This window comes from Brachypodium distachyon, chromosome 4 (genome assembly GCF_000005505.3).
Source record: "Brachypodium distachyon strain Bd21 chromosome 4, Brachypodium_distachyon_v3.0, whole genome shotgun sequence".
In the NCBI taxonomy this organism is placed as follows: domain Eukaryota; kingdom Viridiplantae; phylum Streptophyta; class Magnoliopsida; order Poales; family Poaceae; genus Brachypodium; species Brachypodium distachyon.
The window spans coordinates 42,975,288-42,991,037 of NC_016134.3; the positions used below are offsets into that span (position 1 = coordinate 42,975,288).

A 15,750-nucleotide genomic window follows, 5' to 3' on the forward strand; every position below is an offset into this window, starting at 1 on the left:
AGAAAAACACAGTTCGATCATATTCAGAATAATTGAAGTGCAACTCGATAAAGATTTGTATCTGAAACTCTGTTTTGCAAAAGTTTGATTCAGAGTTGTATCTGAATCGCGCTACACTGAAACTTACTCAATTCATCCAGATTTACACTTTCCCAGATATGCAAAAATCATCTCTGTACATACAGTTCTCCTATAAATAATCTACACACACTGGTGACTGAATTTACATTACATCCAGTTTAATAAACTAGACATAGAACACCTGCCCAACATTGAGCAGGCTCTCATGGGGAACATTGAAGATGACGCTGTTCTCCCTGCAGATCTTCCTCAGGAAGGCGTACAGGTAGTTGATGGCGATCTTCTTCACCAGCCCCGAGTCCCTGCGGGCCCTGATGACGGTGTTCCCGAGGATGTGCACCACCCCGGCGTCCCTGCATGAGTTCAGGAAGGCCACCTCGTCGCCCACCGTCTCGAACGCCGCCGTCGTCGTCTGCCCCGACAACATGACCCGTCCATTGTTGTTCTCCGGAGAACGCACAGGCACGATGGAGTCATGGGAGGCGTAGCTGCTGAGCTCGGCGATGGACCTGGCGTTGCTGCTCACTTCGTTCAGCTCCTGCTGGTCCGCCAAGGCGCTGTATTCGTCCGAGTCCGTGTACTCCTCCATCATGCTCTCCAGCCGGACGAAGAGCAGCAGGCTGTCGAAGAGCATCTTCTCGAAGTCGTCGTCCTTCTTGTGGATGTCCTTGTACCCGTACCGCGCCACGCAGCGGAACATGTGGAAGTTCTTGGGGCCGATCCGCTTCACCAGGAACCTCTCGTCCGTTGGCACGGTGTATACCGGGAGGTACTTGACGCATACGAACACCAGAGCGGAGTGGATCGCTGGGAGGTTGGTGATGAAGTGCGAAAATATGTGAGGAACACCGCGCGCCAGCTCCGTGTACACCAGCCCTATCCCGGGTACCCTGACAAGACCAAGGCTCGGGCCAAGGCCTAAGATCCATGCCATGGACACCTTGCTGTGCATCTCGAACTCATAGCGCTTGAGTGTGCCGTAATGCCAAACGTACATGACAAGGAGGATGGCCACGGCGAACACAAGAGGAACCCAACCACCCTGGTCGATTTTCCGCATAACGGCAGTCAAGTACGGGATCTCCACGACCAATGAAAACACGGTGAAGAGGACGACCAAGGTCCAGTGGCTGCGCCATACCAGCAGCATTATGGGGATCATGAGAAATGTTGTGACAAGCATAACCATTATCACAGCAGTACCTGTTTAGTCAACAACGCTCATGTTAGCAACAGAGCAGTAATGCACATTGCAAACGTGAAAATTCTATATCAAGAGAGATAAGGGAGTTCCTTTTTTACCATATGCATTTGCAATTTGGGACTGTTTTTTAAATCCAGCGGTGACAGCTATGCAGAGAACCATAAGAATCCAATTTATATCAGGACTGTATATCTGGCCAAGATACTTCTTGGAGGTATGGATGATCTTCACTCTGGGGAAGCATCCCACTGCAAGCGCTTGCTTGATGATTGAATACGTCGCGGATATAGTTGCCTGGCTGGAAACTATTGCGGCAGCTGTTGCAACGGCAAATGCTGGCCAAAGTATACGATCTGCACTAAATTGTCATGCTGTTATGGATTCCCATAGATACGGTGACTGGGGAATTATCATGTCTGAATTTTACCTGGAAGAGAATAATAGAAAGCATGGGAGACATTTTTTTTGTATGTGGCTATGTAGGCAGCCTGTCCAGTATATTGCAAAAGAAGGCATGGGAACACAACCGTAGTGAAAGCAATCTGTGTATTGAATGATAAAGGATGTTATCAAGCAAGCAGATAGATGGAGTTATGTACTCAAGTGGACGTTCTATTAAACATGTAGATCTGCCTCTACAATATTTCTACTGAATGCATGCCAAATGGTACCTGAATAGCTTGCACAGGAAAATATGAAAGGTCTGCAAATAGTGCTTCTGTCCCTGCAGCATGAGCAAAAAAAGTCAGCTATGCTTATTAGCCAGTTTAAAAAGGACATGCCTCCCTATGGAAGTGCGAAATCAGGTAAGAATTACAGACCTGTTATGCTGAGCATAATTCCTCCTAGGGAAGCCCAGCTAGTCTTCCCTCGCTTAAAGTAACGATATACATAAATAGGATTGAACGCCTTAAGAACCGACCTATCATATGTATAAATGTTCACCGCTCCCAGAACTCCAATAAGTATGAACCAAATGAATACTATCGGTGCAAATAGCCAGCTGACTTTATCAGTACCATAGTGTTGCATGCTGAACAATCCGATCAATATCACCACAGAGACTATTACAACCACATCTGACAAGGAAAAGAAATTACAGTGGCTCAGTTACCGAGGTCTAATTCGTGGTAGTATTTGTCTGCTCTATCAGGTTATACCAAAAGTAAATGTTCCCATGCCCTATGATAAAAGACAGTGCTTCAAATCACAGTTAGCATGTCGAGTTTACCATTGCATAGAAAAACAATATGGTTAATTACTTAAGGTTGTTATCATACATCAACAGTTCTGCTTAAATTAACATCAATGGCAGATTTGTCATCTTGCTCTGAGATGCAGCAGAAGCTATATATAAGAGGACATGGTAAAGCTAGTAAAAGCAGAAAAAAAAGTACTAACTTCAACATTGCGCATGTACCGTTTATCATTCTGGGTTCTTCCACTTGTATTCCACCAGTTGCCGAAAGAACTGATAATTGTAAAGCACATGTTAGCATCAGTTTACTTGGGAAAAAGTTTGCATCAGAACTATGAAATAAGCCTCGCAAAGAGATACATAGAACAGTGAAAATGGATAGAGAAAGTGTAAAACAAAACTTGCCAATTGTGCTAATTAAATGTTTAAAGGGATAGCCAACATGCATTTTTGTTGCTGAAAGTTTCTGGCAACCTAATTTGATTCTAAGTAAGCCAAGGAGGCAAGGACAGTGTACCAGTTCATATCTGGCTGAAAGCTCTTGGTTATCCTAACAATACCCACTTTGATGAAAAACTGATAGTAATTAATGATAAGAGAAACCATAGAGATGCAGGTAGTCAGGTACTCACCTGATATGGCAGGAGTGAGAATTCCATCTCCAACAGCCATGCAAGCACCAAAAAGTACAAGAATAAGAATGGCATTCTTTCGGAATTGGTGCCCCTCTAACCATCTTTTGATCTTTGCAGCAAGAGATTTCTCATCGTACGTATGACGGCTGTATGTTGTTAGCTCTTCATCGGTTCTATGTTGATTGGGAATGATGTTTATCTTTGCATGCCGACAAAGCAGTGAATAAAGAGCAAATGTTCCACCTGAAATTAGAAATTAGCTATAAGCATGTTGATACTCATAGCGTAAAACATGCAGAGAAAAAGAAGGCAGGATGGATTAGGAGTAAACTCATAAGTATCACCATTTTGGGCTCCATTGTGCAACACACTAGTGTGCTATACTACTATAATATGCCAATTTATTCTCAGGTACTGTGCATGTTATCATAACCATACCTTGGTGCAGTAAACTTTTTGTCCCTACATGAGGCAACTGCGCAGACAAAAATGTGGTAACTTAGCAGAAGGGCACGAATTCATCTTAGAGTGATGGCTTTATAGTCTACTGGCCGCCTTTTCCTCTAAAAGGATTACTTAAAATGGCATACTCCCTCCGATTGTACTAAATCTGCGACAAGTAATATGGGTTGGAGGGAGTACCTTTTTTGTGAGGGGGAAATAACTAATGTGTTTCAGAGGTGCAAAAATCTGGCTTTTCTCGAGACCATGGAAAAGTGTGTTTGTATTGGAAAGTTTAAAGTTCAGAATGAACATGCTATTATCTTTGGAAGAGTACCATTCATTCATTCAGAGCTGCACCAACAGAAGAACTAAATAATTGTACTGCTGCATGGACTTTAGGAAGGTCTTGACCAGAATTTCCTTTGTATGGTCACCCTAGGTCCCTAAGACATGAGATTTCCATTTTCAGGTGATCCTCAAATTGCTGTTGAACATGCTGTAGGTTCTTACTGAATCTCAACAAATAAGACAGATTGCCTATGTAAAATCTACTCTTCTTACAACATAGCGAGAAAAAATCCTACCTTGGCCGTTATCATTTGCCCTCAACACAATGAAAACGTATTTAACAAGTGGAATGAGAGTAAGGGAGTAGATAATAAGTGACAGTGCTCCAATAATTTGCTCCGTGTCTTCTATTTCATGAGGAAAGATGTTGGAGAAGACATAAAGAGGTGATGTGCCTAAATCTCCAAATACCACACCAAGGCTTTGGAAAGCTAGTTGTAGCAGCAAAATTGTCGGGTAGGTCTGCAGATACAAGAGGGGAAAATAAAGGGAAATACAAAGTTACTTATCTTACTTTAGCTATTCAGTTATCAGGAATTCAGAATAAATACACCAAATCACTTTGCATCTTAGGCAATATCTCAAATCAACTGAACTGGTATAACCATGTATACAGCCAACTACCAGGGAGAATGTACTACTGAAAAGAATACTGCACTAGATTAGAACACCAAATTCTAATGTCGAAACATGGCAGGGAAATAGGAGTAAATCTTGTCGAGGATGACGAATAAACAATTTAGTAATTGGCTTAACATCCTGGCTACAACCAGGAGTAATTGGCCTGCAAGTAGCGGTGCCTTATACTAGTAAAGCTCTGAATCTAACAAAACACAAAAATGCCAATGTCCATTGATGAAGTGATGTTGTCAACGAAACATGTGAACTGTAGACTGTAGTTAGCAGCTTGTGGTCTTCCTACTATGTTTCGTGACATTTATGCAATGTCTTAAACCAAATTATATTATCTTCGGCATGATTTAGATATCAAAATGGCAAGAGCAAAAGCTTAAATGATGATCACCTTTTGTCTGTACATATTCCTGAGTCTCCCGGCCTCTGCATCCATAGGCGGATCAATATTCCTTTCCAGTTCCCACATTGCCCCCTTATGCGGATGCTCATTTGTTGAACTTGAAATGGTCTCCATGAGTTCAGACCAATTGGCAGCAGTATCTTACAAACTGCAGGGCAAAAACTACCTCAGCCTAATTGTATTTGTTTTTCCTCTCTTGTATATAGAGACAGCACAATAATTAAACCCAGAACAGTGACAGTTACGGGTAGAATTACAAGTTGAAAATAAATAAATACTAATATGTGAAATGAAAACAACAAGAGATTAAGGAAATCACACACACAGCTGACAGCCTCCCTCGCATAAAAGCAAACCAGCAGCACATAATTATTCGACCTTAAATCTGAGCACAACTGCACAATATTCCAATGGCGTCTAGGAAAGTAAAGCCGGAGCTAAGAGGCGTCCAGGACATAGTACAATTTTTACCATTCAAATTGCAGGCTTACGATTCACGAATGCTCAAAAGTAACAAAAAGGGATCAATGATTCCGTGCCATTCCCGCCGTACGAGCCGTATCTACCAACAATCGAAGGGAAAATCCATCGCTAACCTGACGATCCTCGGATCCCAAGCTCACGGAGAGTGCGCCGAAAGCCCAAAACTTGCCAAAGGCCCGTGGTCGCTCGTTCAGAACCTAGAGCGCCAGTCCCACGAGACCCATTGCCAAGATCGAGTCGCGTTGCCCTCGCTTCCCTGCTCACCACGTGCAACCGCGTGACGAACACCCGCCCCCAGGGACCGTGGAGACCTCGTCGCCCATATAGGAGGGGGTGAGGCGGGGAAGAAGAGGGGCCGCCGCCTCGCCGGTATGTACGGCGTAATGGACTCGTTCGGCTCCGGTGGGGTGGGGGGTGGATGTGCGCCGCCGGGCGGGGGCACAAGATTGGATTTTTAAGCCGAGCAAATGGAATTTTGCTTCTCGAGGCGCAGGTTTGGTTGTCGGATTATAAACGTGATTGATGTGGAGGAGCTGAGAGGAGTGGAGATGATTTGGAACTTGTCGCTGTAATGGCTAATGGCCATTGGCTAGTTGCTGTCGCGCTGCCAAGATTATGCTACTATCAAGGACCGAAATCTTACGAGAAACCGTATTGCTAACTTGTCTTTTGCGTGTGATGTCCATGTCATCAATAAGAGTGATCGGCAATTTTGATTGGCGTACGTGTGGCTAAACTTAGCACTGGTTCAGCCTGATGAACTGTCTTGGTTTAGCCACTTGCAAATGACGACGATCGAAGATGCAGCTCAGCAATTGAATAGCAAGCTCATCATTGGCTTTTTGTCGGATGATTAATTAGCTGGAGAAACCGCGTCATCATCTATTTCCCCATTCACCAAGTACGACAAGATAAGGTGGATCGCAGTAATCAATTCGCTGACTCGCTTGCTTTTGCCAAGAAAAGACAAATTAGCATTGTGCTAGGAAAAAAATTGTTACAAGTCTAAGACTAAGACTAGACCGAAATAACCTGCTATTGAGTGTCATAATTTTGTCAAAATACACATATACCTACTCACTAAAACGTCTTTAGACAAAGTTGCGCCTACTTAATATAAGACGGTGGGAGTATTGATCTAAACATGATGCGGGGCAACCGATAGACACATGCGATATTTTTTATCTCATTAACTAACAATGTTGTCAACAACTATATATAAATATAATAAAACTTTTTGTTATGGAATTCTTTTTCTTTCTTAAAGCGACGGACTTCTAAATTTTCATAAGGTCCTCCAGGAATTTTCTCCACGGCTTGTTGAATAATTTTGACAGATTCTCTCATTTCACCGATTCGTACTAAATAGCGAGCTAATGAATCTCCTTCTTTTTGCCATTGGACTTTCCAACCAAATTGGTTGTAAGACTCATAAAAATCTACTTTACGAAGATCCCATCGTATTCCAGAAGCTCGTAACATGGGTCCTGATAAGCCCCAATTTACTGCTTCTTCTCCGCTAATAAAACCTACTCGCTCAACTCGTTCCAAAAAAATAGGATATAAGTGTGTTTTTGTAGCTTTAAGTGACCAATGTCCTCTAGTTTTATTGAGATGCTTTAATTTAAAGCTTCACATAACAATATTTTGTGCTTTCTTGGTGCTTGAAATATGTTTGCAGTCTGCATGGCAGGAGTGTTACGCTTTCAGAACTTTAGGACTGTGTTTAACTAATAATGTCTTTTCGAAAAAATACTAACTATGTTTGACAAGTCACTACCTAGTTTTAAAATACACCTGCTATGTGAGAAAAATGGTACTCCCTCCAATTCATAATAAGTGTTGTACTAAATCTGAGACATTTGTTATGGATCGGAGGGACTAGATTGTTAATTTCGATCGAGATCGAGATGATGAAGTAACGGGAAATCCAAGCATGAGATTAAAGGGAAACATGCAACACGGGTGGTGCCTTCTATAAGGTAGAGGTTGGTTGTTTAGGTAATTATTACTTTAGGTATTTCTTTATGTGCCTTTCCTTGTCTTTTACATTCTAATATGACTAGCTAAATAGAGTGTGTTGCCGCAGATCAACAAATTGCATTACCTCAATACCTTTATTTGCTCCTAACATACAAGTTTTTGCTATAAAAAAATATGTTCTCATGTATAAAAAGATCACTAAGCAGAAAATGAACGGGCTGCTTGCCACCACTTGAGTCCACCTGCAACATTGAAAACAGTATTAATTGTTGGGGTTGACACACAAGAGACCTCTTGTTATGTGTTTCTAGCTAGGATTGCTTGCCTAGCTCCCACAGATTGATAAACCTTTAGTTCCTTTTTTTTAAAAGGAAAGCCACCATGGCTTATTGGAGTACTTAGCAAATAGAGTTACATCATCCATGATTCCATTGATAAGGAAGTTGGGAGGCTCTAGCTAAAGAAGTAAAGGGCCATCGGCCATACTAGCTAGGATTTTAATAAACCTTAAGTCACTCTTAAAAGGAAAATGGTTGGTGGCCAGCCCAACAAATCCTGCATCGCCGTCAACTTTGCCATCAAGCATTTCTCTAGTGCACTATTAGGAAAGCGAATTAAGACCACCATAGGTAAAAAAATTATACTCCTGTATAGATTTGTCAATATTTCCAACTTTGCCAATCTTTGCATAGTCTTTTTTTTTTGTGATAAGCAGTTTATAGTCTGTTGGACAACTAAAATACGAAATCTAGGATGTAGCATGTCCTCTTAATTTTCTTGCAGTCCTGGAGAGAAGCAAGACAAATTTTGTCTAAATCCTCGCATCAAAAAAGAGAGAGAAGGGAAGGCCCGGTAAGAGAAGTTCCCTCTTCTCAATGGAGTCTTTCATATGAAATGAAATGAGTAACGTAGTAGAAATTGAGTTAGGAGGCAAAACAGACAGCAACACGAGCATGACTACATTCCTAACCACCTTTGTCATTTTATTAGGCACACAAACCTAGCTACCTGAACGGGTCCAGTTTCATCTAAAAAAAACACGGTCCAGTTGTGCCCGCATGTAGCAGTTGTACCGGAACAAACCACCGGCCCAAACAAAGGAACGGGCCCCAGTATTTTTTTTTTTTTTTTTTTTTTTTACATTATACTAGATCCGCCCATGGCTCTAGCGGGGTTGTGGTAGTAGTCACTATGTTCTGATGGTGCAACAAGATATCATGAACTGAAACTAAAGATAGTGCTGGGTTTACTGCGTGTGCTTCTTTAATGAAAACACGCATGTATGTCTTCTGTTGCATAATGTTAAGTGGTAGGTTGTAGCAATGGTCACAACGTTTTGATGGTGCAATAAGACATCATTATACCTGATGCAGAAGATGATGTCGATTGAAGACATGTTTAACCACACTTGAATCTTAAAGGACGTGGATCCCATTGGACATGGATGATGTAATTAACAGTTATTAGGGTTTCTCATTACGTTTGCATGGTGTCAATGCTCACGTTTTTTTTGTTTCTTCTTATTTAATCAAAATATACAGATATGATCTTATGTCATACAATGTTAGGCCTAGTGCCCTAGTGGGTTGTGAAAATATTCACAACGATATGTCATTGCAACACCCCCCCCCCCCCCGACCCCCAAGAGACACACAACGAAATTTGATGCCGATCAAAAATATGCTGGTCACGCTTAAATCTCGGAGGGGTGGATCCGATCGAACCTGGTTGAGATTACATATCGACAAATTGTAACTAGGGTTTTCATTCTATTTCGTTGGATTTGACGCGGAGTTGTCAATGGCCATAATGCTACTCCTCGAAAAAATGGCCATAATGCTCGGATGGTGCAACGAGACATCATTAAGCTAAAGATGATGTTGATCAAAGACATGTGGAATCTCCTGAGGTTAATTCTGACATGGATGATGATAGATAAAAATCACGCACGTAGAAGAAGGCGAGACGGAAGAGAAGACAACTTGAGTCTACTCTTTAGCTTGACTCACCCTATGCTGACTCAATCACACCATATGTCTTCTTCCTTCATTGACCCAATCTTCGCCCCAACAAACAAATCCTCAAAAAATGGCAAATACAGATCAACATCGCCATGATAGAGAGAGAAAACAATCACAGGGCGAACGAAAGAAAAGGCAAAACAGAGAAAGCGAGCGAGCTTAGGTTTTTAATAAAAATCTTCAGCCCTGCTCTTCTCCCGTTATTACTGAACTACCAAGTACCAAGCCCCCCTAGAAAGGAAGGGGACTGCACTGCAGGCCTCCCCCCTCTGCTGCCGCCTGCCGTCGGGGGAGGTGATCCCGGGGACCGCCGCCACCGAGGAGAGGGGGGCGACCATGGCGAGGAAGCACGGATGGCAGCTCCCAGCACACACCCTGCAGGTTCGCCCACCGATTCGTCTCCCCCCTTCCTCCGCTCCGGGTTCTTCCGCTACTAAACTCCACTTTTAGTCCATCTCGTCGATCCTGTGCCCGCATCCTCCGTAAACCGTAGGAAATCAGTTGTGTAACCCCGTCCCCGTGAGCTCGCGCAGCGAGAAATTGTCGTTTTTTCGTGCCAATTTCGAAGATCTGTCGAGGAGAGCGCCCGCCAGCTAGGCGGTGGTTGGTCCTCTCTTGTTCCTCCTACTTTTCCGTGTGCCTGCTTAGGTGGAAACAGATGGATAATGTGAATTCCAAAGGGACTGAGTCCAGATGCAGCGGTTACGGAACGGCTAGAAATCTTGCGAGTTGTTAGATTTGGTATGTTTCCTCGAGCTTAGCTAGGGTTGCTCGTTGGCTTGGTCCTTTTAGCTTTAGTAAAGCAGGGTTGAAGTGTATTCTCTCTAAAATGGTTCTTCTGCCTGAAATGGTTAAGTTGTTAAGCTGGAAGTAGTAAAAACTTTTCTGCTAAATTATCCACTTATGCAGGAGTGAGTTCTGAAACTTGTAAGCTTAGTTCTATTTATGTCTGCATCTTGGCAGGTTTCCAAAGGGATAGTCTGTCAGTGCTGTTAGTTTGTTTTGTATATCTGGTTGTTCCTCATTGGGGCTGGGGACTTGGAGTGAACCCGGTGATACCACGTCTTGCCTGTGTTTTTCTTTTCCTCGTGCCTTGTGATTGACAAGGCAATAAGCTCAAATATAATCATTTCAGTTGCTAAAGAAAAAGTGCATGCTGGTTTGCACACTAATAGGGGTGCAAATCATGAGTTTCCCTCTGTTATGTGGATTGTGTTGCTTATGAGAGAGTTAGGTTCGTAACTCCTAAGCTTGTTCGTAAAATCATGAAGATAACTCATTTTCTAATTTTACATCAAACTTTGTGATCCTCGCACATTTTATATAAAACTCTTGCGGGTTAAGTTTTGCCAGAACTAAAATGTTACTAATATTTAAATTTCTTTGTGGTCAACCGCCACCTATCAAATATCTTTGTGTAAGTTGATCTTCTGCAGCATAGGCAATTTCTCCGTTTAAAGTAGTCACTGATGTTGTTAAATGTTAAGTTTGTTTCATGGTTTTGGTTCTGTTCCAAAAAAGGATAGCCAGTTTTTCAGGCCTCAAAAAATTGTTACTGCCAAGCCAAGCTTGTTTCTTGTCATATGCATTTCAGTAATGCATTGCTAATGTTTGTTCGCATGTCTGTTTGCTTTTGTAGCATTGACTTGCACCTATAGGCTTTTGTTTGCCTTTGCACATCCAAGTTATTAAACCATATGAATAAGGAATGAAATTAGAGGGAACTGATCGTTACTGTTACTGAACTGTTACAGAAGCCTCGGGTTCAAAGGAAATATAATATACAAGTAGTATTTAACAGACAGTGACTAAGACTTGACATCTGCGGAGTTTTTTTTTTTTGAGAAAAACATCTGCGGAGTTTATTATATAGTTGTGGGATCAGTTTTCTTACAAGCGTTGTGCTTTCGGAGGCTCTTTTAACAAATTGTACTGATATATAATATCTTTTTGACAGATCGTTGCAATTACTGTATTCTTCCTTCTGGTGGTTTCATTTTATGCCTTCTTTGCACCATTTCTGGGAAAGCAAGTCTTTGAGTATGTTGCGATAGGCATTTATACTCCCATGGTAAGTCTTCAAAAGAGTCATTGTTCTTATGTCTTTCTCATCATCTGTAGAGAGTTAACCTGTGTTATCATGAAACATCATTTACACCTCTCTACATCACACTTCCAGGCGTTGGCTGTTTTTATCCTTTATGTCCGGTGCACAAGTATTAATCCTGCTGATCCTGGGATCATGTCAAAGTTTGAGGATGGCTTTATCAATGTACCAGCCAACAATGATGGATTGGAAGGCATAAACTTGCCCCAGAAAGCAAACAGTGCTACTGGAACACACTCTCCAACATCTACTTGCAAAAGCTCTCTAGATGGCCATTCTAATCACAGAGGTTCATCTATAGGGGAAGCAAACACAAATCTAAGCTCACAACTGCCGAAGAAAAGATCAAGCTGTTTCTTCTTTGGAGGGCTTGTGTGTGCTTTATTTGTCAAGGAGGACTGCCGGAGAACTGATGATTCAGAGCAACAACCTAATGGCGAAGAAGCTCTGTTTTGCACATTATGTAATGCCGAGGTATGCTGATTTTAGCGTTTGGCTGGGGTAGCATGCAATAATGTGTTTAATGCTTATGCTGTTTAAACTCGTTTTACAAATTATTAATTTTACAGGTCCGTAAATTCAGTAAACACTGCAGAAGTTGTGACAAGTGTGTGGATGGATTTGATCATCATTGTCGGGTGACTTTCTTGACCTGTGTTAGTATGCTACCTTGTGATATTTATTAATTGCCCATAGCTGATATGGGCATCTTTGCAGTGGCTGAATAATTGTGTTGGGCGGAAGAACTACTTCACATTTATTGCTCTGATGGCAATCAGTCTCCTATGGGTCTGTACTCTGTAATGTTGACCTGTTATGCATATTACATATTCTCATGAGCATTCGGGACGGCTGCATGTAGTTAAACATATCACCTTGAAACTCAGTTAGCTGTACACGTTTGTGTAAAGTTAATCCTTTTCCTTTATGGTACTAAATATTTACTCCCATGTGACAGCTTGCAATTGAATTTGGAGTGGGCATTGCTGTTCTTGTTATATGCTTTGTTGATAAAAATTCATCAAGAAACATCCAAGACAAGCTTGGAAATGGCTTGACACGTGCTCCATTTGCTGTTATCGTGGTAAGTACTGTATCCTCTTGATTACAATAAGTTATCTGAAGCAGCATCTTTCCACCATTATTTGATGAGGAATTCCAAAGCTGAAACTGTTGCCTTCTATTTTGCTGCACTCCATGATACACTGACGAAGTTATGATGTTCTCTTTTTTAGCAAAAGTTATCATGTTCTTACTTATGTTACTGTCTCGTTTTTGCCATAATAGAGTATTACAGTTGCACACTCTCTTGTCAGATTACATCAATTCTTAATGTGCTTGGTAGCACATTATTTTTACCTTCTGGAAGTGTAGTTGTTCTTGTTTAGGATCCTCGAATGATTTTCTTAGCCCTTGTACCTACCATCGCCATACCTGTCGTGCTTGCATGTTGAATCTAATGTATAGTGAGCAACATCCACTGCTTCTTATTTTTAGATTAAGTCCTTTTAGCTGACAAATAACTGAATTGTAAATTTTTTGTGTGCAGGGTATATTCACTTTTCTTTCGTTAGTGGCATGCGTACCTTTAGGGGAGCTTTTCTTCTTCCACATGATATTGATCAGAAAGGTTTGCCTCACAACTTGTACTGCAAATGTAATACGTATGCAAAGTGTATCTTACTTTCTCAGTTGTGTTCCTTCTCTATATTTTATATCAGGGGATCTCAACCTACGATTATGTGGTGGCAATGAGAGCTATGAGTGAGGGACTTCCAGAAGATGAGGAAGGAGCAAATATCATATATTCCCCATCAAATTCAGCAACAACCGGATTCAGTGTTGGAAGTTCTCTTGGCCTTCACCACAAGGGTGCTTGGTGTACACCTCCAAGAGTATTTATTGATCACGTAAGATGCCTGTTTCAAATACTACATCTTTGAAAGTTTAATCACAACTCTAAGCTGGAAAAAACATAATTTTATTTTTGGAAGCAGTCCTGCCATACTAAATTTAGTTGTCCCGAAACTTTCTACCAGGATGAAGTGATCCCACATTTGGACCCTGGGATGGTACCATCAACCGTTGATCCTGATGCTGCCGGATATGCCGACAGAGCAAACAAATCCAAGAAGCCAATTAAGATAAGTGCCCGGAGCCTTGCAAAGCTGGACAGAAATGAGGTAATGAAAGCTGCAGCAAAAGCTCGGGCCTCATCCTCCGTTCTCCGACCAATAGATGCCCGCCATGGTCATGAAGCTGATATCAGCTCCAGTGGCAATGCCAGCGTCAGGAGTAGCATGAGTGTTGACTACAGCGGTACAAAGGAATCAAGGAGTGAGATGAGGCTGTCTCCTCTTCAGAATTCATACCCACAGAGTGTTGCAAGCCAGGATGACTATGAGACTGGCACACAGACTGCAAGCAGTTTAAGTAGCCCGGTCCACATCCACAAGCTTGCCTCGCATTCTCAGTTCCGTGCAGCACCTCATCCAGCTCCACTTCCTGAAAGGCCTGCTCCAGGGATTACAAGGCCACCTGTTCCTTCTACACAGATAATCAACCCAATGTTCCAGTCAGCCACATCGTATGTCCGGGAGAACCGAAGAGCCTCTGTTGTATGGGATCAAGATGCTGGTCGGTACGTGTCAGTGCCCGCACAATCAAGAACAGGGCCTGGTGTTGAGCTGCCTGCAAGAAACCCAGGTTTCTTGGCGAATCCCAGCGGGGAACCAGGCAACCATGGGAGAAATCTTGCGCCTGCGAACACATCGTCATCAGCAATTCCGTCAGGGCAGCCATCCGAGAGACTGACATACACGGGGCAATCGATATTCTTTGGTGGGCCCATCCTGAGTGCAACTGGCATCAACGCTGAAAGGACTGAGGCAGGCACAAGAGCGCGCCCTGAAGGAAGCAGAGATCCCAATGTCCACCAGCGTGACGTCCGTGGCGAGAGGGCTCGGACTGGCTCCTTCCCGGTGTTTGAGCCTGGGAATTTCTAGAGGAATCTGCTTTATTGACGTTGACTTCTACCAGCTGTTTTCCTGTTCTCTATGTCATCTGCTCATGTGCCACCATGACAATGGGGTGATGTTGATGCACTGCACCCGCATGAAGAATCTGAACTGCTGAAACGGTTGCCTTCTGGGGTTGCAGCAAGGAGAAGCAGAGACCTCAAGAATCACACAGAGATGACGATCTTCAGAGCTCAATAGCGAGCGAAGATGGTGCTAACTTTGTTCGATGTTACAAACTGACTGATCAATACCCGTTGTTTCCTTTAGTGTGTGTTAGGAGTTGTTTGATGTGTTTGACGCGTAGTAGAGAAGAGCCGATCAAGCTCTTCCTGATGTAAAATCGTTTGATTTACAGCTGACTTTCTTGCACATTGGAGACCTGGGGAGTGATCATTACTAGCTGCTGTTTTATTAATGTCTCGTAGTTCTGCTTCTACCCCACATGTGTGATGTGTGTAATGTCAAGGCATCATCTCCAATTGTTTGGTGTCAGCTGCGCCTTAGCTATGTAATTTCAGAGCATTCGATTGTTTTGGTTAGTGAAGTCCATATATCAACTTGGATCTTTTGCTTGACTTCAGATTTCAACCTTATTTCGTTTGACTTGGTCCCTCCAACCCTTCATACCTTTTTCATCATAGCTTTAGGTGGATTAGCTATGTAAGCTGCCACTTCCCAGTGGCTGCTTGTAAGCCCATGGTTTGCAACAACCGGGACAAGAAGCCGGGGCTGAGACTGTTCTTTTGCTCCCACAGGGAAGATGCTGAGGCCAAAACGGCCAAGTCGATGCCGAATGAGGAAACTCTTGTCACTATCTGATGTGATCATGGCTGTGACCCATGGCCACTCTTCTGTATCGTTTATTTTCGTCACTGGATTTTCGTTGAGAACCTTGTAAGAGACGCTGGTTTTATTTTCTTAATGAGAATGGAACCGGGGTTCGAGTTGCTCTATGGAAAAAAGAAGAAGAATAAATCTTGTCGCGGCATGATTTTGAGCGAAATCTTGCCCCGAGGCCTGCTAGCCCTACGTCCATATGCCACTTTGAATATGAACAAATGCGTTTTAAGTTTTCCTTTCCTTCCTTTCTTTTTGATAATGATCTTAAGTTGCTTGCATATCCCTAGGATTAATCGGACCTACCATGCTTTGTGTATCAACACTGACTTATAGAAAACCAGTGCTTCTGC

The 15,750-nt window shown here is 42.5% G+C and overlaps 2 protein-coding genes across 3 annotated transcripts; one reads left to right on the plus strand and one right to left on the minus strand.

Annotated features, from left to right (window-relative positions):
- Positions 1-32: 32 nt before the first annotated feature.
- LOC100821257 (potassium transporter 18) lies at positions 33-6,032 on the minus strand. 2 transcript variants are annotated; one of them, XM_003578610.4, is made up of 10 exons: positions 5,543-6,032; positions 4,935-5,094; positions 4,147-4,372; positions 3,116-3,361; positions 2,706-2,756; positions 2,107-2,364; positions 1,957-2,009; positions 1,713-1,827; positions 1,384-1,638; positions 33-1,284 (listed from the first exon to the last, which is right to left on the minus strand). In XM_003578610.4, the coding sequence occupies exons 2-10, from the start codon at positions 5,058-5,060 to the stop codon at positions 248-250; spliced, it is 2,367 nt and encodes a 788-aa protein (XP_003578658.1). In that variant the 5' UTR covers positions 5,061-5,094; positions 5,543-6,032; the 3' UTR covers positions 33-247. The 2 variants fall into 2 exon arrangements, with proteins under 2 accessions (XP_003578658.1, XP_014758720.1); XM_014903234.2 differs by lacking the exons at positions 4,147-4,372; positions 5,543-6,032 and having other exon boundaries at positions 4,935-5,071.
- A 3,595-nt stretch (positions 6,033-9,627) lies between these two features.
- On the plus strand, positions 9,628-15,099 carry LOC100821557 (probable protein S-acyltransferase 19). Its single transcript, XM_003578611.4, has 9 exons — positions 9,628-9,814; positions 11,391-11,504; positions 11,613-12,014; positions 12,110-12,178; positions 12,258-12,329; positions 12,499-12,624; positions 13,090-13,170; positions 13,262-13,450; positions 13,580-15,099. Exons 1-9 carry the CDS (start codon positions 9,770-9,772, stop codon positions 14,543-14,545), a joined length of 2,064 nt encoding a protein of 687 aa, XP_003578659.1. The 5' UTR covers positions 9,628-9,769; the 3' UTR covers positions 14,546-15,099.
- The last annotated feature ends 651 nt before the right edge of the window (positions 15,100-15,750 follow it).